Genomic DNA, 27,875 nt, shown 5'->3' on the forward strand with positions numbered 1-27,875 from the left:
GTTTCGATTCGATTCTCGATTTTGAAAGACAAAATTTTATTTATTTATTATTATTATCAGGGCTTGACATTAACTTTTTTGCTCACCAGCCAAAGTGGCTGGTTGTTTACCAAAGTTACTAGCCACTCAGCATTTTCACTGGCCAAAATTTTGTTGCTGGTAAAATACATTTTATATGATGAAACTTGACTTTGGCATCCTAGATTGACTTTAATTTGAGCAAATTTACTTGGTTTAGCTAAATTAGATGCATATTGAATTTCAAATGCGTTTGACCACCCAAATTAAGTCAACATTTATTAGCTGGTATATACCAGGTATATCAGTATAGATCATATCATATACTTAGGTGCAAATAGATTTTGAATGAATATATTAAAAGTGGAGCAGGGGTTTAGAAGATTAACTGAAAAGATAAACACAATCACTTTAAATATTTTTTAACAACAGCAGTAAATAGCCTACTGTCAAGACATGTACATGAATTTTACTGTCAACTTGTTTATGCAGATTGTATTTTATATGCTTGATCGTGGTTTCTGTTAAAAGTGATTTAAGACTTTTAATGACACATGTTGAGAGGGCATTATTGTTGCCCAAAGTAGCCTACATTAAAATGATGCATGAACCTCTCAGCTGGCGGGTTTCCCGAAGTGTGTATGCGCTCAGACTGCGTCCTCATGTGCATTCGCAAATCCAACAGCTCTAGCGCGCTCTCTGAAAGGTGACGCTTTGGTCCGAAATGCTCCGCTGATTGCGCACGTGTCTCAACAAACGGTCTCTGTGCGTTGCACTGGGTGCAGAGTGCTCATGGGAGTTGTAGTTTCCAGTGTCGCATTGCGCATTGTTTATCATTTCGCATAACTTTTAAGAAAACTACAATTAAAAAATTATATTCAACTTGCCAAAGTGGCTAGTGGGATTGGCCGTCTTACCCGCCACAGCCGAAATCTACCCGCATTTGGCCGGTTGGTGGGTGTTAATGTCAAGCCCTGATTATTATTATTATTATTATTATTATTATTATAGTTTCACATTAACATGCACATTGTGTGCTTTTCCTCGCATGAGGGTTTGTGGGCTTCACTTTACGCAAGAGGGCTTGTAGAGAGTGGATTCTTTCTTGCATGCACATGGACTTAATGCACGTGTCTTGGACTCTTAGCATCTGAAATAAATCCAGCGCGTCATAAGCAGCTGCGCTTCTCTCTGTCTCACGTGCACGCGCTCTAGCATCTGTCCGAAGTCTAAACAAAAGTAGTACTTATCATTACGTATTTGTTCAGTTTTATGCGTTTCATGCGAGCTGAGGCAAACTATCCCTTTTGTTTAAAATATAACCCGCTGCATCTTGGTGGCTCTCTCACTCTCGCGCAAATGCAGAGAGCTGTGCTGTCTGAAGTCAGATCACTAGGAAGTAATCCTGTTTATGATATGCATTTCAAGGAGTTGTAGCAATACATCCCTCGTGTTTTAAATATAAATTGCGTTCCGCTGGACCGATGTTTTTAAAGGCACCTCTGAGAGGTTTTTTCCCCGCTTGGCAAGCCGATCGGACGTGACATGTGGGTGTCAGCATCGATTATCCCATTTTTTTATTTCGAAGTTCGAGGTTGTGACTTAATTTCGAAATCGTGACATCCTTACTCATTACCACAGTTATAATTTCTTAACCCTTGTGTGGTGTTCATATATTTGTTACTTAGACGATGTTTGTGGGTCTAGTGGACCCAGAGCATTATTAGTATCTTAAACCAATGCAGTCATACAAATTCATGTAATATTGTTGACAGATGTTTACTTTAGCCTTATTGCAAGTAACATAGACAGAATTTATGGTTAATATTTGTCATTTACCACTGGTAGAGGACTATTAATGAACTAAAGTGCCATTCGTTTTTGTGATAATATGAAAGAAAAGAAGAAAATTCTATTCTGATCCAGATATTGAGGGGAAAACATGTTAATCTTAAATAAGTTTAAATGAAACAAAGTTGTTCATCACTGTTGATGTTTAATTCTTTTAACTTTTTGAAATTGTACACATTTGTGTCAAGTCTACACAGCACAGGCCCCATCTGAACAGATGCTGTATCATAAGACATCATCCACACTGAACACATAACCTGTTCATGCCAGCCAACACAACACATAAGAAGCAAATTTTTACTGTGTAGTTGTGTTGCTTATGCATTTCTTGCATTTTATACACACATATTGTGTACATCTGATGTGAACACATTGCAGTAAAATGTGTTGCTATTGGCCACAACTTAGAATGATGAAAATACATGGATAATATTTTACTTTCTCTATTATTCACTCTCTCACACACTCATGCTCACACACATCTTTGTGGGACATTTGGTCCCCACAACGTAATAAATACCAGGTACACACACACACACACACACACACCATAGGTTTTGTGGTAAACCCATGGTTTTACAAATGGCAATCAATATACCAAAAACCATGATTACTACTCTTTCACTACAATAAAACTATGAATTTTTTTTGTAAGGGAGATAATGGTAAAATGCAGAATGGTTCCTGTTAGACAGAAGGTAAAGTGTTTGGGACAGTAGGTACAGACAAATGTTCATGCATGATATATTACATGTTGTATCCTTGCGGCATTACAGCAAGAGCAAAATGACAAAACTCTGACATGCATCCATCACATATGTACAGACATATATACAAACACACTCATGCACTCACAGGAGTCCCAGGTAGGAGAAAAACAAAGTGAAGTTACATAGAACATTCATTTTTTACACTTTTATTAACCCCGGGTCCAGTGGACCCGAACACCACATATGTAATATAAATGTGTAGGGGGGGTGTACAGTGTACAGTAATTATAAAGTTGTTTATTTTTATGTTCTTTATAGAAAATGAGCCAAGGCCAATGAATCTGAGGTTGAAACAACAATTAATTGCATAATTTTTCTTTCAGTAAACATCGAAAACGGGTCCCACAGACCCGAACACCACACAAGGGTTAAAGCAGACATATCATGCTTTTAAATCTGTCCTTTTTACATATAAATCATCTATTTGTGGTCTATATAAAGCGAAACTGCAATGCTTGGGTCTGAATTCCTCATTATTATAGCCCCACAGGCCCCCTTTCTACCCCTTTTCTGATGTGCATCTGAGGCCATGTTTACATTAGAGCATTTGCGTTTTAAAACGGCATTTTAAAATGAAAACGATCCTCGTTTATACTGGCATTTTAAAAAGAATCTCCATCCACACTATACACCACCATAAACGCATGAAACATGACCAATCATGTAACTGGGCATGCGCATAAAAATGTAAAATAACTTATTACTCTAATAATAGCTTACCTGCACGTTTACGCAGCCTAGGGGTGTGCGATATTGACAAAAATTCATAGCTAGATCCTTTGCCGGCCACTACAACAGACACTATTTTTTAACCTATAAAAATGTGTTTGGGAAAGTCTTGTACTGTTCTATCTACCCCCTACAACATATTAATATGATTAATAGGTTAATTTTTATTTTATAACTAAACAGAAAGGTCTTTATGATTTAAAAAGAAAGAATTCAAGTGAACAGTACTAAACAGTAGCGAACTTGAAGCAAAAAATAAATTTTAGCAAATGCAAACTTCAATCAAACATAGTAAGAGGTGAAGTATTAATTTAGCCTACGAAATGCTTATTGCATAAATTTATAATTTTTAAAAGTGTGCGAGGTCCGTGCACGTCCTCCGCTAGCAACACACAAATAGCTAAAAGCGCAACGCCTAAAAGAGCATTATATATTAATGACGATGAGTTTATTGTTTTTATTAATTTATATTCACAAAACTTATCAACAAAACATCGATTCAAATTAAGAGACAAATTATCTGAAACGAAATTCATTTTAAAGTAGCAAACAAAACTTACATTAAACTGGAAAATAATTTCTGACCCATTACAATTCTCCCTTCATATTAGCCTTTACAACGCCTATATGGCATTTAAAATTACAGTCTATCTTTCGTAAGCTAACTAAATTTAAACAAAACATAAACACTTATACTGTTCTAGCTCCCCCCTACAACATATTAATATGATTAATAGGTTAATTTTTATTTTATAACTAAACAGAAAGGTCTTTATGATTTAAAAAGAAAGCATTCAAGTGAACAGTACTGAACAGTAGCGAACTTGAAGCAAAAATAAATCAGCAAATTCAAACTTCAATCAAACATAGTAAGAGGTGAAGTATTGCTTTAGCCTTTACCAGAAATGCTTTTTGAATTAATTTTTAAAAGTGTGCGAGGTCCGTGCACGTCCTCCGCTAGCAACACACAAATAGCTAAAAGCCAAGCGCCTAAACGAGCATTATATTAATGACGTTGAGTTTATTGTTTTTATTAATTTATATTCACAAAACTTATCAACAAAACATCGATTAAAATTAAGAGACAAATTATCTGAAACGAAATTCATTTTAAAGTAGCAAACAAAACTTACATTAAACTGGAAAATAATGTCTGACCCATTACAATTCTCCCTTCATATTGGCCTTTGCAACGCCTATATGGCATTTAAAATTACAGTCTATCTTTCATAAGCTAACTACATTTAAACAAAACATAAACACATTAAACCCAACAATACTCAAACATTCATATAAAACAGACATTATCTATAAGGATACATGTTCAAACTATCCGATATAGCGTTTATAATAGCTGGTTGGTAGATGTTTACTATTTTTGGCAAAACCTCCGTAACAAACCAACATTTACATGAATAAAATAATTTTTACTTTGAAAATGATGCGCTGTCACGTTAACATCAGCTGTTCGTTTACATAAGACTCCGTCTATGTTCATTTACACTCAGAGCAACGTCTGAGTTCTCAAACTAAAACGGGGTCTTCAGCGTTTGCGAACGAATCCGTTTATGAGGGTCGAAAACGGTGATGTAGTGTAGATGAAAGGCGTAAACGTAGCAAAAGTAACGCGTTTTAAAGGATAAACGCATTAATGTAAACATAGCCTGAGAGCAACTCGTTTTGGTACTGTCTTTTTAAATGCACGTCATACCCTGCCCCCTCTCCAGGTTGCAGAGGTGACACTCGGTTAAACTCCACCCCGTTCGGCCATATTTGTAGTTTTATAGCAGAGATACGATTATCTAGCGGCACAGAAACTATTTATTCACTCGTTATTCACAAAATGTCAACAACGGAAGACTTGTCCATCCAGCCTTATATGTTCGCGCCAGAGTCGGAAATGGAGCGAGATGAAAATGAAGACGACGAACCTGCAGAACAACGTCTTCATATGGAGGTATCGCAATGGTGTGTTAATGCCGGCTGTCTTATTTCAGAATATTAACAATTATAAAGTTGACTATTATTCTTAGTTAATTGTAAGTTGTTGTAATATGCTATAACTTAATCCCGGGTTGATGACCACATGCGACATCCGCAGGCTGCAGCCTTCGGATTGAGAAACAGCACTGCTAAACCATGACAACCGTGTACTTTACTGTTTTTAAAGTTATTTACAGCTTACCGAAGTGCTCTGCTCGTCGTCTCCAAAGATAGAAGTAATTGACCCCTCAATCAGACGAAGTCTATCGGCAAATCCTACTTTATACTGGTGGAGGTTGGTGAAATAGTTATCCTTGAAGTGCTTCGCGCACTAAAAAATGACATTTCCGTTAAAAATAAAACTCAACCAGGCACATGTTCAACAACCGAACATTTTGATTTACTCTCTCGTAACTTCTGCATCCTTGAGCTTGGACTACAATATCGCAGCGAGAAATTGAAAATGGCGGATTGCTCGTAGTGTTGGGCAGTGAGTCGATGTCCTTATTTGTCAGTTCCGCTGCAAATACTGTGACGTAATTGTTCAAAAAACGTAATAGATAATAGAAAAATCAGAACCGGTTGGAAAATATGACCAAAACAGAATATAAAGATATCAACAAAGCACCTGAAGAGACTAATTTCAACTTTTATGTACTTCTAAACAATACAAATATACAACAAAATGCATTTAAGAGCTAAAAAAGTGGATTTAGCATGATATGCCTCCTTTAATGAGAAAACTAAAGAAACATCATGTTTCCCAAAATTATAAAACCATATCTGAAATGATACCTGAAAATGTGCATACAGTGTATGGAATGAAAGTTCAACCAACAAACATGATCTGGAGGGTCTACATTAATGCAAAAAAAAACTAGAAACACTGCCACTAAATTTAAATATGGAAAATATCCGTTGTATTTCATTTTCGCCATCTACTTCTTGTTTCCCCATCTCTCCTGTGTATTATACATACAACTTTGGCCCAAAGGAGGAAAGATTGGCATTTTTATTTTTTATTTTTTAAATCTTTATAAAAATGGCAGCCTATAGCAAAATCTATTCCTCTCTTGTTTGGTAAAGTTGCACCAGAATAACTATTAAAGCAGGGGCAGTGTTAGTCCAGCTCATAAATATGAATTACTCTGAATGGTTTTATTTGATTCGCTAAGAGACAGATACTGTAATTTTAAGCAGGCACTTACTATGATAAATAAACATTTACAAATATTTGACTGATAACATTTTTCCATTTGAACTTGAAGCAATTAAGTTAGTAAATACAGTCTATAATGATTATTTCCCCTGTCTAATGCACAAAATCTACCACCCACTCAAACTTGTGTGCCTCTGACGTACAGATAAAAATAATAATAATAATAATAATAATAGTAATTTGTAAATTTTGCATTCTTTTATTCATCTAACATGCATGATGAGTTGTGGAGATGTTGTGGTGTTTTGGCTGTGGTGTGTAAGCACTAAGCAGTATGACAAAGATCACAGGGTTATTGACAAACTGCTGGCCCATCTACGTCAAACACTAAGGGGCAGTTTCCCGGACAGGGTTTACTGTAGATTAATCCAGGACTAGGCCTTAGTTATATTAGGACATTTAAGTCGTTTTTACAAACAAACCTTACAAAAAACACAAATACTGGTGTGCATCTTGACACAAACAATGTCACTTAGATAAGTCAGTGCAAGGTGCTTTTAAATTAAGGCAGATCAAATATGCATTTTAGTCTTGGACGAGGGTAAGCCATGTCCGGGAAACCGTCCCTAAATGGTTTTGTGGTGAATATGGGTTCAGCAAGGCAGAGATATGAAGGTTTTGTCCATGTGCCTTATTGTAAGTCATGCAGCAATACTCTCAACAAGTGTGTACACGAGCACACATCCATCAGTTCTCAACATGTTTGTCATTGTGTCAACTTAAAACAGTGCAATTGAAGAAAGAGCTCACCTGAGAGACGCTGTAATACCCCTGTGCCTCTTTTACATGGATGGTAAACTGTTATGGATTCTTTTTCCTGTAGGTTGTGACACTTGGGAAGAACAGTCGAGGATACCATTATATTATTGCCAATCTGGTGAGTCGCAACACTTTTCAATCTCTTTCATAAAGCAGGACTGTACAGAAAATACACTTGGTTGTTTCAACCCATAGTTGGGTCAAATATAGACAAACTTTTAACCCCTGGAGTGTTGTTACCAACTTTGGGTATGTGAATAAATAAATAAATATATATATATATATATATGTATATAATCCCCTTTGTTATATTATTATCATGACAGTTACATCTACTTGATTTTTTTAACATTAAGCCCCACAATAAATGTACATTTTAAAATGTGAAACATGTTAATCATAAAAAATTGATATTCATTATATCACACATATGAAATGCATTGGTAATGTTTGGTTTTTGCATCATATTTCTGGACTGGAGAGATGCTTATTTTATAAATGAATGTATTTTATGGCATCTCAGTTTCTTGTTGATGTAGTTAAGTGCTTTGCTCAAGGACATAAAGGTGATAAGGGATCCTATGTAGACTTCCCCAGGTCATCAAAAATTTTAATTTTTATGTCCCAGGACATATGTTTTTGTTTATCCGTTGATTAAAGTGTTTACTTACTGTTATTTTGCGTGTATTTATGGCTGTTTTGTGCTGTTTTTCTCTGTGTGTGCAGTTACAAGCAACCCATTCACACACACATACATTTTCTAATAATAGGTGCAATAGGAGTTCTCAAAGCTTTAGAAATCATTGAATCGTTTCAAAAATGTTAGTTTTAATAATGTTTTGATTTTCTTTTCATCTCACTGTTGTATCATACTCTTGTCCTCCGTCTTTTTCAACAGGGCTTCACCAACATCAGTCTGGATAAGGTGTTTATGGGTGGAGCAAACATCAGTGGCTTTCAGATTATCAATCCTGAAAACCCTGTTGTACAACAGTTTCTTCAGCGATGGGATCGTCTGGATGAAAGAGAGTTTCCAGAAGCCAGAAATACACCTCTGAAGGTAAAACATTCATCACAGTCTAAAAACTCATATAAAGACCGGCTTAGACTTACATAAGTTTTAATGTTGGTTCAAGCAGGTAATCAACACACCTGAACACGCTAATCAATGTCTTCAAGATTACTAAGGCCTAGTCCACATGGACAGGGGTATTTTCCTTCAAAAAAATCCCTGCCACACACGCTCAGTTTAAAAGAAATCTCCGTCCGCATGAAAAAGCAAAAACACACTATCAAGCGCTGAGAGCATGCCACACCAGCAGGCGGCGATATAACCCAAATCGTAAAGCCACATTGGCCAATCAGAAGCCTAAAAAAAGTGACGTCGCAAGGCAAAACCCCCGGTTTTATTGTCTACATGACAACACTGCAACTGGCGGTTCTTAAAATGCTCACCCTGGCAGGGGTTTTAAAAAATGTTTGGTTTCAGCACGTTAAAAAAAGTAAATTGCAAAACATACTGGGACATGCTAACACGAAACGGATCTCATCTTTGCATTCAAACATTTCTTCATTCATTACTGGTCATGTTAAGTTTACTCTATAGTCTAATTTACTGATTCAGTGATGCATCATTTATTTAATTTGTTAGTTCTGGGTAGCGCAACTAAACTCCACCGGTGAGTTGTGGGTAATATCAGCTGTTTAAGAGTCCATCTACAATTTGAATTTACCTAAAACAGTAGACCATCTGGGGACTTTATGGATACTCATTTTAACATACTATGATTTGGGACATACTAATTCTAAATTCAAATATTATTTAGGATGGATAGTATTCAGGTTGGGACGCAGGGTAACCATGGGTTCACACCAGCCGCGTGTGAGGTGTCAAAATCGCATTTACCGCGCCTAGTTTCCAGCTTGAAAAGTTTGAGTTTACTCGCTTCATTCGTTTACTCCTCCCATGACGCAAGTTTACTCCTCCCATGACGCAGATTTCCGCGTGTATATCTCAATAACTAGAATTTCACGCGGAAATTCGCATCATGGGAGGGGCTTCTGCGACTCCGCTCGCTTCCTGTAATCACATCACTACTAGAGCAAGCTCCTGATTGGTTAACGCGGCGAGTTTTTCTGCCAAAGTTCAAATTTTTAAACTTGCGCGTTTGCCGCGGCAAAGCTCACTTTGCGCCATTCACGAGATAAATGCCTCATTCTCGCCGCGAGACCTCCAGACGTGCGTCAACGCATCTTCACATTGATTTAACATTGAAATCACTCGCGCTTCACGCCTCTACCGCGGCTGGTGTGAACGCAGCATGAGCCTTTATGGGCTAAGCTCTGCAGAACTGAGGGACCCCTTGTCTACATGCTAGTCAAGCAGTTTGTTTTATTTCTAAAGTTGGCTGACCTAGAAAAGCTTACTGGTTAAATTAGTGTGGTTTGTTAAATGCACCAGAATATAGTACCAGACGAACAAACAACCAACCATAAAAGACCAGTTTTGTCCTTCACTCACGTGAACACATTATTTTGTATGCTGTTGTGTGAGCTTGATTTTCTCTCTCTGCTCTTTTGATCTTCGGCTTTCTTTCTCCGTTTTATTTCACTTTTTCACCCTCTTGCCACAGTCAATATATTGACATTCAGTCCAAGGTGTTGTGGAGGCAGGAGCTCAATTTACATCTAATTAAACAATGATCATGAAAGGAATAGATTTTAGCCAAGTTTAATTAAGTTTTAGTTGAGGATGGGTGGGTAAGAAACAGCCATGCTTTTATCAAACTGGTCAAGATAAAGATTAAACACACTTGACAGAAGTTATTAGGCAAATGAATGAAACTCAGAAAATAAGGAGAAAACAGCTTTAATCAAAAACCCTTTGAATGTGCAATTTGAAAATGCATGTTTAATAATAAAGAAACAAATATACAGTTCCTCCAAAAATGTAATTACTATAAATGTATGAATGTAATGTTTGTGGATTTATTGAAATTCACATTATTCTCAGGGATGACACTAAAAAAAAATAAGAATTACTTGAATTTATGGTTTATAATATTTATAAAAAAATATAAAGCAACACCAAATAGGGTCATAATGTATAAATCTCATAACATTTGAAATAATTTTTCAATATTTCATCACATTTGATTCTCATTACTGCAATGCCAATAATTCTTAATTTGTTGCAGTGTTGTAAGGAAAAACATCTTAATTTCCTTAAAATGGCCTTTTCTCTTTTGATTTAAGATGAAATATGACCCAGGCATTTTCTTTGACAGGTTTCATTAAATTCCCTAAACTGGAAAAATCCATCAGTCTTCACACAGCATCTCTATTGAAGGCATCAAAGCACAGTCTAGAATGGATTCTTTCATAGTACTTTTGTTGTATCACATTTATTTCATTCACTGAATTTCTTTGAAGACGTACAAAACAATAAAGGAGTGTAGCTCGCTGCAAAATGAACGGATGTCAGCTTGTTCTCTTTGCATGCTTTAAATGGAGCGTAATTACAGATTGCACCCGTGAACAACCATAGCAGTAAAGCCCTGTAGAGGCACACAACTAAACATTTTACATATCTCTGTAATTAGAAACCTGGTTAACACTCTTTACATAGCACGTAACAATGAACAGGCAACATCCCTGAAGTCCGCCGTCCTTTGTCGCGTTTGCCAGCTATGATTACATGCGTTAATGCATCGCAATTATCTTTCATTATGCGCATCAACATACGCTTGTGGATCTGACAGAGATCAGCTTATTTTAACCCTCTTCAAAGTGTTTACTTACAGATAATAGGTTTGTTGATTTTAAACCGGTCCAACCAATCAGGATTAATGTAAGGTGCCTAACTAATGCTTGTTGTGTTCAGTATACTTCAGCACTGTCTTACGATGCCATCCTGGTTATTGCGGAGGCTTTCCGCTACCTGCGACGTCAGCGAGTAGACGTGTCCAGGAGGGGCAGCGCAGGCGATTGTCTGGCTAACCCCGCCGTCCCATGGAGCCAAGGCATTGACATCGAAAGAGCTCTCAAAATGGTGAGATCGACTCTCTTTATCATCTCATGCTAAATTTGAGTCCATCATGACAATAATACATCTCTTGAACGTGTCATTCAGATCATCGAAGCAAAGCAGCCAAATTACGCCTACGTTGCACTTTGTTTGTGTACGCCAACACATTCTCAAAGTTTTAAAGCTGGTTTATCTTTGATTTTTTTTTGGCAGGTCCAGGTGCAGGGGATGACTGGAAATATTCAGTTTGACAGCTTCGGTCGCAGATCTAACTACACCATTGACGTTTATGAAATGAAAACAGGGGGACCGAGAAAAGTAAGTAGGCAGTGAATCCATTTGTTGGAAAAATGTGAAAATATAAAACAGGTTTCACCCATAGCATTTTATATTATATTAGATTTCTTTTCCCAACACTAGTCTGTGAATAATAACACACAATAATGTCTGTGATAAACTCTATTACTGGTATTATACAAAGAGTTTTACATTTCTGGTTTCATTGCCATTATTTAAAATGTTGGCCTACTGCTAAATTTTTTGTATAACAAAACACCTCTAGATCAGTCCATTTTCAAAAAATCCAGATAATTTACTCACCACCATGTCTTCAAAATGTTGATGTCTTTCTTTGTTCAGTCGAGAAGAAATTATGTTTTTTGAGGAAAACATTCCAGGATTTTTCTTATTTAATGGACTTTAATGGACCCCAACACTTAACAGTTTTAATGCAGTTTAAAATTGCAGTTTCAAAGGACTCTAAACGATCCCAAACGAGGCATAAGGGTCTTTTCTAGCGAAACGATTGTCATTTTTGCAAGAAAAAAATTCACTTTTAAACCACAACTTCTCGTCTTCCTCCGGTCTTGTGACGCGCCAGCGCGTCACAAGACACGTAATTGCGTAATGCCGTGGAAAGGTCACGTGTAACATATATAAAAACGCACATTTGCGGACCATTTTAAACAATAAACTGACACAAAGACATTAATTAGTATCATTCCACATACAACAACATCTGAACGGGTCATCTTTTTCAACACTTGTAAACACTGGGGCGTAGTTTCGCATACATCATCCGTGACCTCTTGACATGATGACGTATTATGTGAGGTCGCGCTGGCGCGTCACAGGACCGGAGGAAGACGAGAAGTTGTGGTTTAAAAGTGCATTTTTTTTTCTTGTCAAAAATGACAACCGTTTCGCTAGATAAGACCCTTATGCCTCGTTTGGGATCGTTTAGAGTCCTTTGAAACTGCAATTTTAAACTGCATTAAAACTGTTAAGTGTTGGGGTCCATTAAAGTCCATTGAAATGAGAAAAATCCTGGAATGTTTTCCTCAAAAAAACATAATTTCTTCTCGACTGAACAAAGAAAGACATCAACATTTTGTACGGCATGGTGGTGAGTAAATTATCTGGATTTTTTAAGGAAATGGACTAATCCTTTAAGATTTATGAAAAGGAGATCTTAGCCAACAAATACATTTACTATTAATAAATGAATGAATATGGATAAGACTAGTTTACCCAAGGTTTAACGGGTTTAGTGGCTGTTAGAAGTGATGTTCAGGACAGTGTCACTTCAGTAATGTCCTGCTGGCTTGTGTTACATAAACTCTTTTGACAAATGCCACTCAAACATGAAACAATTCACACATGTAACCCAGAAGAAACATGAAGTGCACCCTTCTGATAATTAAGCCGCTATACTGCAGATTCAAGAGTCACTTCCAGCTTTTATTTGCCTGAAAATTGCTTCATAAGCATTTTTCGCATTTAACAAATGCGAGGCAAGAACTTGCCTTTTTTGTTTAACTGCAGGCAATAACTGCAGCACAGAAACCTAATAGTGATTTAATGAACACGGTCTTATGAGAGTACATATCCACAACAGCCTGCTTAGGCGAACAGAAGGGGGGTTAGCGTCGTAAAAATGCCTGGTGCTTGATAATAACGTTATCGTTTTCCCCCTTTGCAGATCGGCTACTGGAACGAGTTTGAGCGCTTTGTAAATATTATGGACCTGCAGTTCGGCAACGATTCCTCCTCAGTGGAAAACCGAACAATTGTGGTCACTACTATTATGGTACACGCTCCACGATGTTTTAAACGTCTCGCATATTCTGCCCATCAGGGTCATGGTGTCGACTCGATTAGATCGATACGTTCTGTCCTGGGCGGGCAGAAGTACATCTCTTTTGTGTCGCTTTCCATCCACTCATTACACGTTGAAACAGTCGAACGTGAAGAAACACGTGGAATGAGTGTTTCAACTGTATCCGTGTGGGTGTCAAAGCATTTTAATTTCCCATTAATCAGTGGCCTGTCGTAGCAGTGACATCACAATAACGGCATTATAGGTACGATGGTTTTGCATTGACATCATCATACAATGCATACTGTACGTAGGTAAGCCACACCTCCACTCATCAAGTAAATGGTCGATGACACGTGCAAATCAAGCGGCAAGCTAATGCTAACAGCATCAGAGAACGGTTCGATGGTTTGCCTCTGGCAACGTGAGACGGCATTTGAGTCAGGCCGGGTTTGGTCCTCTCTCAAATCTGTTTTGCATTGACCTGTGGACTGCTCCGTACTGACGCATCACTTCATCTCCAGCCATTAACCGCATTAGCTTTACCATCAGCCTTCGACTGGCCAGGCAAATACGCATCTCTGATAAATTCGAATCGATGCTCGCCAGATCATCCCGTGTGAAACAACGATCGCTTGTAATTGTTTTGTCTCACAAAAAGCTCAGGTCAGTCTTTCAAATCACTTGAATGTGAGCAATTAAACCCAAACGGCTGCCGGTTATTCCGTCGCTGAATATAACGGCTAATTCGGGAAGAAAACAATGGCACAATGGATGAGGTGTGCGGATACGTTCAGCGCAGAACAAACAAACCATTGCATTAATCGTGTCTCGTTTTAATAGGATACCTTGCCTCTGCTAGAAGCCATATTGTTTGGAGATAATGATGTGCTTTTAAAAAGGCAAGCCAACATGTTTAAAATGGAGAGAGAGAGAGAGAGAGAAAGAGAGAGAAAATAAACCCAAACTTGCTTGATTGTCTTTGTTCGATTTAGAATACTGTCAATATGAGTTTCTGACGATGGCTTTGGTTTGTTTTTCTTCCTGAAAAGACCAGCATACTGTATTTTGTGTTTAAGAAGTTTAAAATACCTAAGCAGAAAGTCAACTAGCATCATTTACAGCAGGGGTGGGCATTCCTGGTCCTGGAAGGCCTCTGTCCTGCAAATTTTAGCTCCAACCCTAATCAAACACACCCGAAAATCCCAATCAAAGGCTTCAGTATGATTTGGCCTGGAGAAGCGCATCATGCTGGTCTTTTCAGATGGTTTATGTTCAGTGTTCTTTGTGTTGGAATGATAAAGGCTTCTGGCACACATACGTGCAACATTCCACAACTACCGTATGTCCGAACAGAATCGATTCCTTATGCTGTCGCTGCCATTTACTTCATGAATCGGATGTCTCACTTCACATTTTCTTGCCCACCCCACATCTCATACCTTCATCTTATAGCACTGCCAATGCATCTGATCACAACTGCATGTGTATGTATGTGTGAAAGAGGAAAAAACTCAATCATGTGTAGTCTGATTCATCTCCAATGCAACTTCATCTTATATCTGGTATCATTTATCTCAGGTGATTCAGTGATCAAGAGGTAAGCACCAAAATCAGGTTGAACACACTTCAAAAATGGATTTCGTAGTATTTTTAGTTTTCCAGTCCAGAAAAAGTCAAATTCTTTGTTTGAGAAGCAAAATGACCTAAGAAATAAATAAACCTCAATGAAGTGATAAAGAGGTCAAACTTCATTCAAGTTTATCTTTCTTAATGATCGGTAACATTTGCTCTTGTTTATAGCAAAAAACGAAAACCACTTTGTGTGATTTTGCATCTCAAGTAAATGTATCTTCATTTAAAGAAAGTGTCTGACTGTTGATGTTCTCAAGTATAAGGAAAGTCTTGACTAATGCTGCGTTTACACCAGCCCTGTTTGAGGCGTCAAAATCGCATCTACCGCGCCTAGTTTGCCGCTTGAACAGTTTGAATGCATTTGTGCGTCTAGAGAGAAGTAGACGATTGAAAAAAGCAAGCATTTGATGCGCGTCAGAGGCGAAATCCGCTTCTGCAAGATTTATCGAGAGAGTTACCGGTTTGTTTTTGGTCATCTTACTATAGGGGGAAAAAGGTTAAAAAAACGTCGGGAATGCCGCAGGTCGATAAACGTCACATGACTGAAAAGTGAAATGTGTATTTACAAATTACCAGCCTGCCCAATGTCCTTATTCACACTTTTCTAAGCGAGGTCCTTTTATTCCTGTCTCTATAGAAATAAGAACGTGTATCGTATAGCTCCGGGTGACTGCTCATGGACAACATTAAGCATTCCTTTATGTTGAACGAGTGACTCCGGGCATCAAATGCAAAATGCACAAAAAGCACCATTTGCGCGTACCGCGGCAGACGCACAATTTGCGAACGAGGCGGAATCGCGTCTACCGCACCAAGCTAAACACCTAATTCGCGACGCGAGACCTATAGCTGCACGTCAACACGTCTTCACATTGACTTAACATTGAAATCAGTCGCGCTTGAGGCCTCTATCGCGGCTGTTGTAAACGCAGCATGAGACAACAGATTGAAACTAAAACCACAAGTCTCAAAACTAAAATCCTATCAGGACTTAATCTATGGTGCAGATGATAGTTTATCTTAGCTGACCGCTTGTGAATGGATCACCCAAAACAAATGCTAACACCAGTCAGAAATTGAGCTCTCGAAGGGGTCGAGGGCGTTAGGAAAGTGCTCTGACTACAATCACATGTGAATCCATTCCCTCCATCCTCCAGTCTCTTGCCAGTTCGCTAGATTATGGGTGAGAAAGAATGGGTGGGTATGAATGCTCGATATCCCAGCATGCCTGCATGTCTGTGACCGATAAGCTGTCAGTGGGCTCCGGCGTCTTTGACACCAAACAATGAATGCAATAAACGAAGATGGTAATAAATGAGCGTGTGTCTGATTAACAGGAAGCACCGTACGTGATGTTCAAGAAAAACCACATGCATCTGGAAGGCAATGACAAATATGAAGGCTACTGTGTCGATTTAGCTTCTGAGATTGCCAAACATGTTGGGATTAAGTACAGACTGTCTATAGTCATGGATGGAAAATACGGTGCCCGCGATCCTGAAACCAAGTCGTGGAACGGGATGGTGGGTGAACTTGTCTATGGGGTGAGTACCTGATCATCTAAACGCTAACTTTTCATTTAATCTCTGGTGCACCCAAAGCAAAGACTAGAAACGAATTGGTTGGAAAAGGCGTATTTTCTTTGTGCTTTTCCGTTAGGGCTGAGATTGACTGGAAATGTCTCAGTGTTGTTCAAGTACAACTAAAGCCAGACGGTGCTGGTGGCGAGATTGTGTTTAAGAAATGTTCCTTCCCAGCATGCAATGCTTTGATTCATCGCAATGCTGTTGGATCTCAAAGGCACTTTTCACAGTGTGCTCAGGCAACCCGCCATTTTTGCATTTGTCAAAGCGGTCCCCTGCTATAAATGGAGGAAAACCCAGTGAAATCACTTTCAATTCCCTGGGCCGACATTCAAGAAGGAAGACCATATATAAAATGCATGAGGGTTAGGCTACCTCATCTGTTCAATTTCCTTATCATCAACCAGAGAGATTGCCTGCTTTTGATGTGCTAACGTTGGAAATTATACTTGAATTATTCTCAAAATGAAAAAATGAAAAATTCGACTTGCAGAGATAAAAAAGAAAAAAATATCGCCATCAAGTAACCATCTAGCGTAATGGTGGCCGTGTTTAAGTTCAGACAGTCAGGACAAATGTTTCTGAGCAACGTGTCACCTTTGCCACATTTATTCATTTGATTTCGCCTCATATTGAATGGTTATCTCATATAATGGCCTTTTTGACTTTCAGTATAGAGTGATTTATCCTGAGAACCAAATGAAATCTTTAAAAATGAAAGCATTACAATTTATTTTGACCAGAGAATTGCTTTGTATAATATATGTTGTTCTTATAGTTGACCCACAATGTTCTTATCTCTAATATGTATGAACACGTTGTATTTATTATCACAATGAAGCACAATAGGAGAATCTGCTAGTGTTTACTATGACAAGCATCATACGTTGAGTTATTTAAACAAATCCTTACCTAAAGTACTAAACTTTATAAAGCAATGTTACTTTACTAACAACTATACATTGATAAGATTGAACTTGTGTTCAGGGGCTATGAGATGGACCTCAAGATCATGTAGACTTATGCCGAGTTCAGACTGCATGATTTTCAATGTAGTCGGGTCACAGATCTTTTCCCACTGCTTGACTATCTAGGGTAGCGTTCAGTCACTGCTGTTTTCAGACTGCATGATGGATTGGTGACAGGGGGTTTCACACTGCATGACTTTACCGTAGGAAGAATCGCCAACAACTTTGCCCCGGCCTCAAACTGCTTCTCACAACCAAACGTACGCGAAAAGTGACGCGAAGGAAACAACGTGAGGCCACGCGTGCAAGACCGGAGTTCTTACGTGAGACTGGGATTATTATTAAAAATGGCTCCCCCCCCCTGTGTACCGTGCATGCATTCGTGGCCCCCCAAAGAAAATGTATTAATATATTTAATAAAATTTCATCTCAGGGTCCCCCAGGGGGCCACAGCCCCCAGTTTAAAAACCACTGCCCTAGGAACTAAGGAAATTAAGGGGCAAATGTGATATGTGATTACTCACTAAATGTTGCGGTATGTGATATGTGATGCGATAATGTTTTTTTTTTAGCTTGCGAATTCAATTAAAATATATTTAAAATCTAAAATTTATATAATCAACATACGTTTCACATAAAAAGCATAACTCTGTCTGTTTTACCAGTCACTTATCAACCTAAAACTTTGATGATACATAACCTTTAAAGTTCATTCAGATACTGCAAACCATTGCTATATTGCAGTATAAACATTTGCGATAGTTTCAGGTATTTTATCTTGATGACCTACTAGAAACCATAGATAGATACGTCAGTCGGCTGCTTCACATACTGTATGTACATGCTTCTGCCATTTTGGAATGGTCCAGTTGCATCACAGTTCCCTTTCAGTCGGTCACTACGACGTCACGTCGTGACCGACGAATTGGGAACCGCTCCGCGGGTGACCTATCTACTTCGAGAACTATAAGAAACGCCAATGAACTTGGCATGCAGGTATTTGCATAATGCCGGCGCCGCCCCGCCAGGTGCGTATATAAGCCGCAGGTGCACAATACCAAATTAGCTTTTTGCTTCGAAGCCGGCAGACATCTGCTCTCGAGAAGCGTATACTGATCTTCGTAGATCCCTGTTCTTGGAGGAAAAAGATCTCAGCTTGCTGAAGTTGGTTGGGCAAAGACACCTCAGCGGAGGCTCGCAGTGTTTTCTCCACCCTTTCTCTCTCTCTCTCTCTCTCTGTCTCTTTTAAGACTTGAGTTGAGTGAGTGCGTTTGCCTCTCCCTGTGTGTTTCACCAGCTCGCACAAAAAGAGTGATTTCCCTAAAAGAGCAGCACGTTTGAGCTTTGTGTCTTTTTAAAGACAGTCACTCATTCGTGTCACGGTCGGGTGCGTCTTTTTAAAGATGGCATTCCGCCCGTGTTCCGTTTCTGGATGCGGTGTGTTCATCGCTCCCCGGGATGGCCACGAGCGCTGTGTTTCGTGTCTGGGGCTCCAGCACGCAGAGGCAGCGTTGCGTGATAGTTCATGCTCCACTTGTGAGGGCATGACTATGGCGGATTTGCGGAGACGGGTGTCGTTTCTCCGGGAACGGCACCCGCCTTCCAAGTCTGGTGCTGCTAAGGGCGCAGCTACCAAACTTGCGAAGGATGATCTCCGTATAACGGTGCTGGGTCGGTCTGCTGGTTCGTCCAGCAGCTCCCAGCGCCCTGATCCGTTGCCAGCGGAGGTCCCGATGGAGACGAGCGGCCCGTGTTCTACGGTGTCCTCGCGCTCTGTCGAGCCTCCACCGGACGCGATGTCCACCGTAACGTCGGAGGGGGGGTTGTCAGCCTCGGACGTCGATCCAGATCCGCTCCCGCCTTCGGGTCGGGTTGCGGGTCCTGCGTTCGACCCCGAGATGGCAGCCATGCTCGCTCGGGCGGCGGCGGCGGTCGGCTTGGAGTGGACTGAACCTCCCCCACCTGAACCGTCCCGCCTCGATGATTGGTACTTCGGGGGTGCCAGGGCTTCTCAGTCCTCGCCCCCGGTGCCCTTCTTCCCCGAGGTCCATGAAGAGCTGACGCGGTCGTGGAAAACCCCGTTTTCCGCCCGGAACCGGCCGTTTCAGCCTTCACCCCTCACCTCTCTCGAGGGTGGAGATGCCAGGGGGTATACTGGTATCCCGTCAGTGGAGCGGCCGGTCGCGATGCAGTTGTGTCCGGCCGGTGTCGCTTCCTCCTGGCGGGACCAGCCTACTCTCCCCTCACGGGCTTGTAAGCAGTCTTCGGCGCTGACCGGTGCTGCTTACAAAGCTTGTGGGGAGGCAGCTTCAGCCCTGCATGCCATGGCATTGCTGCAGGTTCATCAGGCTAAGGCTCTGAGGGACCTGCACGCGGGAGGTCACGACTCGGCGGAGTTCTCTGAACTGCGTGCGGCCACTGATCTGGCGCTTCGTGCGACCAAGGTCACCGCACGCGCCGTCGGGCGTGCGATGTCTACCCTGGTAGTCCAGGAACGCCATCTCTGGCTGTGTCTGGCGGACATGAAGGATGCTGATAAAACCCGGCTCCTGAATGCTCCGGTTTCCCAGACCGGCCTGTTCGGCAAGACGGTCGAGGAGTTTGCCCAGCAATTCTCCGCGGCCAAGAAGCAGACTGAGGCCATAGCTCAAATCATGCCGCGTCGGAAGCGTCCTGCGCCTGCCCCGTCCACGTCGGCGCCTCAGCCTGCTCCTCGCCGAGGGCGTCCTGCGGCGGCCGCCTCCGTTCCTCCCCGGGGCTCTTCTAAGAAGCGAGGAACCGGTCGCCAGCAGCCCGCCCCGCCCGCTCAGCCCGCTCCGAAGGGTGGAAAGAGGAGATCGAAGCGGCCCTGAGACGGGCGACCTAGAGATGGAGGGGATCGCTCTTCGGGAGATGGTGAAGGCACCACTCCCCCCACCGGAGGAGGGCCGGTTGGGGAATCTTTTGTTTCATTTTTCTGTTCCGCCGACTTTTCAGTCGGCACCCACAATTCCACAAAAAGAGCGAATTCCACTTCCATCTCTAGGTCTTCAGATGAGCGCCGGAGACACGAGCGGGCTCATAACCCCCCCTCGTTCTCCGACTCATCAGAGGAGTTCGAGAGCAACGCACGGGCTCATAACCCCATCGCGCTCTCTGACTTCTCAGGGGAGAGAAGACCTTCACGGGCTCATAACCCATCGTCTTCCTCCCCCTTCGCCAGAGGGTGCATCGAGTGGCGTGAGGTGTCTTCAGCAGAGCCTCCCTTACTCACCTGTTATCATGCACAACACTACTGTCGGTGCGGCCAATACGCACACACCGGCGATCACCTCCGTTGCGCCCGCCGCGGGTACACCGATCGTGCCTTTAGTTCCTCTCGCATGGTGTCTGGGGGCGTGGGAACAGCTTCCCAGCCCGTCGCGTTGGCTTTTACGCACGATTCGTCTCGGCTACGCGATCCAATTTGCCCGGCGTCCCCCCAAATTCTCCGGCGTTCGTTTCACTACGGTGAGAGCTGCCGATGCGCACGTCCTCCGTGCGGAGATCGCTGTCTTATTGGCGAAAGACGCGATCCAGCCGGTCCCTCCAGCCGAGATGAGGTCGGGGTTTTACAGCCCTTACTTTATTGTACCCAAGAAAAGCGGCGGCTTGCGACCGATCCTGGACCTGCGTTCGCTGAACCGTGCACTTCACAGAATGCCGTTCAAAATGCTGACGCCCAAACGCATATTTCCATGCATTCGTCCAAACGATTGGTTCGCATCTATCGACCTGAAGGACGCGTACTTTCATGTATCGATTCTCCCCCGGCACAGGCCGTTTCTCCGCTTTGCGTTCGAGGGGCGAGCATACCAGTACAGAGTCCTCCCATTCGGGCTCTCTCTGTCGCCCCGTGTATTCACCAAAGTAGTGGAGGGGGCTTTAAAACCCCTGAGAGAGAGAGGTGTGCGCATTCTCGCGTATCTGGACGATTGGCTAATAATAGCTCAAACACGTCAGACGCTGTGCGATCACAGAGATTTAACTTTAAAACACCTCGCTCGTTTGGGTCTTCGGGTCAACTGGGAAAAGAGCAAGCTTTGCCCCGTGCAGAGAATCTCTTTTCTCGGTATGGAACTGGACTCGATCGATTTGACAGCTCGTCTAACAGAAGCGCGTGTACAGTCGATTCTGACTTGCCTGAATACATTCAAGAGCAAGAGCGCGGTCCCGCTGAAACAATTTCAGAAGCTTTTGGGGCATATGGCAGCAGCCGCAGCTGTAACTCCGCTCGGACTGCTCCATATGCGACCGCTTCAGCATTGGCTTCACGATCGAGTCCCGAGGAGAGCGTGGCTGCGCGGCATTCACCGTGTTATCATTACACCTGCGTGTCGTCGCACTTTCACTCCGTGGTCAGACCGTGCGTTTCTCCGAGCCGGTGTGCCTCTGAGACAGGTCTCCAGGCATGCAATAGTATGCACAGATGCTTCGGACACGGGGTGGGGGGCCACGTACGATGGGCTTGCGGCTTCGGGGGTCTGGACGGCACCCCAGCTGCATTGGCACATAAATTGCCGAGAAATGTGGGCTGTATATCTTGCGCTCGTCCGTTTCAGCAACGAGTTACAGGGCAAAGATGTATTAGTTCGCACAGACAACACTGCGACCGTGGCGTACATCAATCGTCAAGGCGGTTTACGCTCGCGTCACCTGTCGCATCTCGCCCGTCATCTCCTCACTTGGAGTCAGAAGAATTTGAGGTCTCTTCGTGCCATTTACATCCCGGGCACGCTCAATGTAGAGGCGGATGCGCTCTCTCGGGCTGCGCGTCCCGGCGAATGGCGACTCCACCCCATTGCGGTTCAGCAGATTTGGAGACGTTTCGGCAAAGCGCAGATAGATCTGTTTGCTTCCCCAGAGACGACCCATTGTCGCCTGTTCTATTCACTAGCCGACGACTCGCTCGGCGTGGATGCATTGGCACACAGCTGGCCGCGAAACATGCGCAAATACGCGTTCCCTCCGGTGAGCCTCATTGCGCAAACCCTATGCAAAATCCGGGAGGACGAGGAGAGCGTGCTGTTGGTGGCACCGTATTGGACAACCAGGAGTTGGTTTCCAGAACTCTCTCTCCTCGCGACAGCCCCTCCTTGGAAGATTCCCCTGAGGAAGGACCTTCTTTCTCAACAAGAGGGCACATTATGGCACCCGCGCCCCGACCTGTGGAACCTCCATGTGTGGTCTCTGGACGGGGCACGGAGGATTTGAGTGATTTACCGCAAGAGGTATCTAACACTATTGCTGCAGCGCGAGCGCCGTCTACGAGACAGGCTTACGCGCTTAAATGGAACCTGTTTGTCGACTGGTGTTCTTCCCAAAGTGAAAACCCCCGAGAATGCCCGATTAGTGTTGTGCTTTTATATCTCCAGCGCCGTTTGGAGAATAGGCTGTCACCATCCACTATTAAAGTCGATATCGCTGCGATATCAGCTCACCATTCACCCGTAAACGGTAGAACAGTGGGTCAGCACGACCTGGTCATTAGATTTCTCAGAGGCGCTCGAAGACTGAATCCTTCGCGTCCTCCCTCTATTCCTCCTTGGGACCTGTCCTTGGTGCTGAAATCACTCCAGGAAGCCCCATTTGAGCCTCTGCATAGTGTGAGTGTTAAATTTCTTACTATGAAAACATTAACTCTCCTTGCTTTGGCTTCTGTTAAGAGGATAGGGGATATTCATGCATTTTCGGTCGACGAATCGTGCCTTCAGTTTGGGCCGGCTGCATCCAGCGTAACACTGAGACCCCGGCCCGGCTTTGTGCCCAAAGTTCCCACCACTCCTTTCAGAGATCAAGTGGTGAACCTCCAAGCGCTGCCTTTGGAGGAGGCAGACCCAGCCACGGCTTTGTTATGCCCTGTTCGTGCACTACGTGTGTATATAGACAGGACGCAAAGCTTTAGGACCTCAGATCAGCTCTTTGTTTGTTACGGTGGTCAGCAGAAAGGAAAAGCTGTCACCAAGCAGAGGATGTCCCATTGGATTGTGGATACTATAGCCCTTGCATATCAAAAGCAGAATGTGCCTTGTCCGTTTAATTTACGTGCCCACTCTACACGCAGTGTGGCATCATCTTGGGCACTGGCTCGCGGTTCCTCGCTAACAGATATTTGTAGAGCTGCAGGCTGGGCGACACCTAATACGTTCACAAGATTCTATAGTGTTCGTGTCGAACCGGTTTCCACTCGGGTTCTTTCTACTAACTAGTTAAGAATGCCGAGGGTCGGCTCGTGTGTCGGCTTGGAGCCTCTATTTTGGTGCTGCACATCTGCACCAATATGGAAGGCCATCGGGGCAAAAACGTCTAAAAAACTGTTTTTGCCTCTCCTCCACCGCCCTGATAGCTGGTGTTGCGGAGCATCCGCTGTCAACCTATCACTGATGTATTCTCTGTAAACCTGTGTAGGCTAGGCGTACACATTTGTCCCCTACGTGGGGTTCATTTGTGTGTATACTCCGTGGGGTACTAATCCTCCACGTTTTCCTTAGCAGAGCCTGCTCTGCATCTCTCTGCATACTATGTTTTGTTCAGAGACTTTTATGAGCAACCTTCGGTTGTTTCATATTTTTATGTCATCCATTCAACCTTCTTAGGGGATGGCTTCCGCAGTGTTCTAGCTCCGCTCAGTTTAGACGCTTCCCCAGTTCGCTGCTTCACTATCGTGGGTTAAGGAACAGGTAGTGACCGGCCTTCTGCATTTCGCCTTAGGTTCCGCCCCCTATGTGGAGGACGGAGGGCTTTTACAGACACTGGAAGGGTTCAGCTGCAGTGGCGTTTTGGTAGGGATTCCCAATTCGTCGGTCACGACGTGACGTCGTAGTGACCGACTGAAAGGGAACGTCTCGGTTACGTATGTAACCCTCGTTCCCTGAAGGAAGGGAACGGAGACGTCACGTCCCGTCGCCACAGTTTGCTGTTCCATTGCTGTTTTCAGGCCGGGCACTGCTGCTCGGCTTCTCAGCAATAATATAGCTAATTTGGTATTGTGCACCTGCGGCTTATATACGCACCTGGCGGGGCGGCGCCGGCATTATGCAAATACCTGCATGCCAAGTTCATTGGCGTTTCTTATAGTTCTCGAAGTAGATAGGTCACCCGCGGAGCGGTTCCCAATTCGTCGGTCACGACGTGACGTCTCTGTTCCCTTCCTTCAGGGAACGAGGGTTACATACGTAACCGAGACGTTTTCTAGGATATCACAACATTATGCAACCCTGCAGAGATTTATATTTCTGAAAAAAATGGCTAAGCTTTCACAGGTTAACTTAGAGGTTCTGTTTTCCTGTGTTTTTGAAGCTTTGATTGTGTTTACAATATAACGTGTTCATGTTTCACGTGTAAAAAAATCACACAATTTACTTGTGTATACCACTGTTTTCCCTTTCCTCAAAACGTGCTGATATCTTCCTTGTTCTGTGAAGTCCCTCCTTCAGAAATACATAATGAGTTTTGATTGTGTAGTTTGTTTAGTGTGTTGTGATTCGATAGCAGCTTAGCTTAGCAGAGCCGTTAGCTTAGCTGGCGACTGACGTATTCCTATGGGCGGAGTTTTTAGTCAAAAACTGTTTTATTGACATCATTAAAGCAGGAAGTAGAAGACTGTAGTCCAAACCGGCCGTTCGCTGTAGGCGTTGAAAGGGGAATTCTGTTAAAGAAAATATATCGCCTGACAGTGACCTTTGATCTAACATGGGTATAACAACAGTTGCAAACACACAGTCTGCTTGCTCTCGAGTGTTTATGGACCGTCATGCAGGGATGCCAGATTTGCAAAACAAAATCAACCTAATGGCCAATTAAATCTAGACCAATGACCATAACTCAAATACCAACACTTTATTTTCATAAATACAAAAATCTAACCTTAATATTGACAGCCGATCAACAAAACCCTGGCTTTAACATTTAATCCACAGGACAAACAATCCCCGTCACCAGATTTAAAGTTATCACCACAGACTTGGCAACACTGGTTAACCTACCACCTCAGATCATTCAGAACACCTAAGCAACCACACACATTATTGTATTCGCAATGTGTCAGTGAGTTTGTACACACAAAGTCTAGCTGCTACTAATGATCTCTTTGTCGCCTGTTCTATTCACTAGCCGACGACTCGCTCGGCGTGGATGCATTGGCACACAGCTGGCCGCGAAACATGCGCAAATACGCGTTCCCTCCGGTGAGCCTCATTGCGCAAACCCTATGCAAAATCCGGGAGGACGAGGAGAGCGTGCTGTTGGTGGCACCGTATTGGACAACCAGGAGTTGGTTTCCAGAACTCTCTCTCCTCGCGACAGCCCCTCCTTGGAAGATTCCCCTGAGGAAGGACCTTCTTTCTCAACAAGAGGGCACATTATGGCACCCGCGCCCCGACCTGTGGAACCTCCATGTGTGGTCTCTGGACGGGGCACGGAGGATTTGAGTGATTTACCGCAAGAGGTATCTAACACTATTGCTGCAGCGCGAGCGCCGTCTACGAGACAGGCTTACGCGCTTAAATGGAACCTGTTTGTCGACTGGTGTTCTTCCCAAAGTGAAAACCCCCGAGAATGCCCGATTAGTGTTGTGCTTTTATATCTCCAGCGCCGTTTGGAGAATAGGCTGTCACCATCCACTATTAAAGTCGATATCGCTGCGATATCAGCTCACCATTCACCCGTAAACGGTAGAACAGTGGGTCAGCACGACCTGGTCATTAGATTTCTCAGAGGCGCTCGAAGACTGAATCCTTCGCGTCCTCCCTCTATTCCTCCTTGGGACCTGTCCTTGGTGCTGAAATCACTCCAGGAAGCCCCATTTGAGCCTCTGCATAGTGTGAGTGTTAAATTTCTTACTATGAAAACATTAACTCTCCTTGCTTTGGCTTCTGTTAAGAGGATAGGGGATATTCATGCATTTTCGGTCGACGAATCGTGCCTTCAGTTTGGGCCGGCTGCATCCAGCGTAACACTGAGACCCCGGCCCGGCTTTGTGCCCAAAGTTCCCACCACTCCTTTCAGAGATCAAGTGGTGAACCTCCAAGCGCTGCCTTTGGAGGAGGCAGACCCAGCCACGGCTTTGTTATGCCCTGTTCGTGCACTACGTGTGTATATAGACAGGACGCAAAGCTTTAGGACCTCAGATCAGCTCTTTGTTTGTTACGGTGGTCAGCAGAAAGGAAAAGCTGTCACCAAGCAGAGGATGTCCCATTGGATTGTGGATACTATAGCCCTTGCATATCAAAAGCAGAATGTGCCTTGTCCGTTTAATTTACGTGCCCACTCTACACGCAGTGTGGCATCATCTTGGGCACTGGCTCGCGGTTCCTCGCTAACAGATATTTGTAGAGCTGCAGGCTGGGCGACACCTAATACGTTCACAAGATTCTATAGTGTTCGTGTCGAACCGGTTTCCACTCGGGTTCTTTCTACTAACTAGTTAAGAATGCCGAGGGTCGGCTCGTGTGTCGGCTTGGAGCCTCTATTTTGGTGCTGCACATCTGCACCAATATGGAAGGCCATCTGGGCAAAAACGTCTAAAAAACTGTTTTTGCCTCTCCTCCACCGCCCTGATAGCTGGTGTTGCGGAGCATCCGCTGTCAACCTATCACTGATGTATTCTCTGTAAACCTGTGTAGGCTAGGCGTACACATTTGTCCCCTACGTGGGGTTCATTTGTGTGTATACTCCGTGGGGTACTAATCCTCCACGTTTTCCTTAGCAGAGCCTGCTCTGCATCTCTCTGCATACTATGTTTTGTTCAGAGACTTTTATGAGCAACCTTCGGTTGTTTCATATTTTTATGTCATCCATTCAACCTTCTTAGGGGATGGCTTCCGCAGTGTTCTAGCTCCGCTCAGTTTAGACGCTTCCCCAGTTCGCTGCTTCACTATCGTGGGTTAAGGAACAGGTAGTGACCGGCCTTCTGCATTTCGCCTTAGGTTCCGCCCCCTATGTGGAGGGCGGAGGGCTTTTACAGACACTGGAAGGGTTCAGCTGCAGTGGCGTTTTGGTAGGGATTCCCAATTCGTCGGTCACGACGTGACGTCGTAGTGACCGACTGAAAGGGAACGTCTCGGTTACGTATGTAACCCTCGTTCCCTGAAGGAAGGGAACGGAGACGTCACGTCCCGTCGCCACAGTTTGCTGTTCCATTGCTGTTTTCAGGCCGGGCACTGCTGCTCGGCTTCTCAGCAATAATATAGCTAATTTGGTATTGTGCACCTGCGGCT

At 43.2% G+C, this 27,875-nt stretch overlaps 1 protein-coding gene across 6 annotated transcripts in view; it reads left to right on the forward strand.

The window, feature by feature from the left end:
• The window catches only part of gria3b (glutamate receptor, ionotropic, AMPA 3b), a 176,893-nt gene that overhangs the window by 102,639 nt on the left and 46,379 nt on the right, over positions 1-27,875 (forward strand). For all 6 annotated transcript variants that reach the window (XR_010532422.2, XM_065268127.2, XM_065268125.2 and 3 more), the window contains exons 5-10: positions 7,394-7,447; positions 8,228-8,389; positions 11,213-11,380; positions 11,570-11,674; positions 13,338-13,445; positions 16,427-16,633. Coding sequence is in view for 5 of the 6 variants with exons in the window: in XM_065268127.2 (XP_065124199.1) it covers positions 7,394-7,447; positions 8,228-8,389; positions 11,213-11,380; positions 11,570-11,674; positions 13,338-13,445; positions 16,427-16,633 (804 nt within the window). In the remaining variant the exon portion in view is untranslated. The remainder of the gene's footprint in view (positions 1-7,393; positions 7,448-8,227; positions 8,390-11,212; positions 11,381-11,569; positions 11,675-13,337; positions 13,446-16,426; positions 16,634-27,875) is intronic.

This window comes from Paramisgurnus dabryanus, chromosome 16 (assembly GCF_030506205.2).
Source record: "Paramisgurnus dabryanus chromosome 16, PD_genome_1.1, whole genome shotgun sequence".
Lineage (NCBI taxonomy): Eukaryota > Metazoa > Chordata > Actinopteri > Cypriniformes > Cobitidae > Paramisgurnus > Paramisgurnus dabryanus.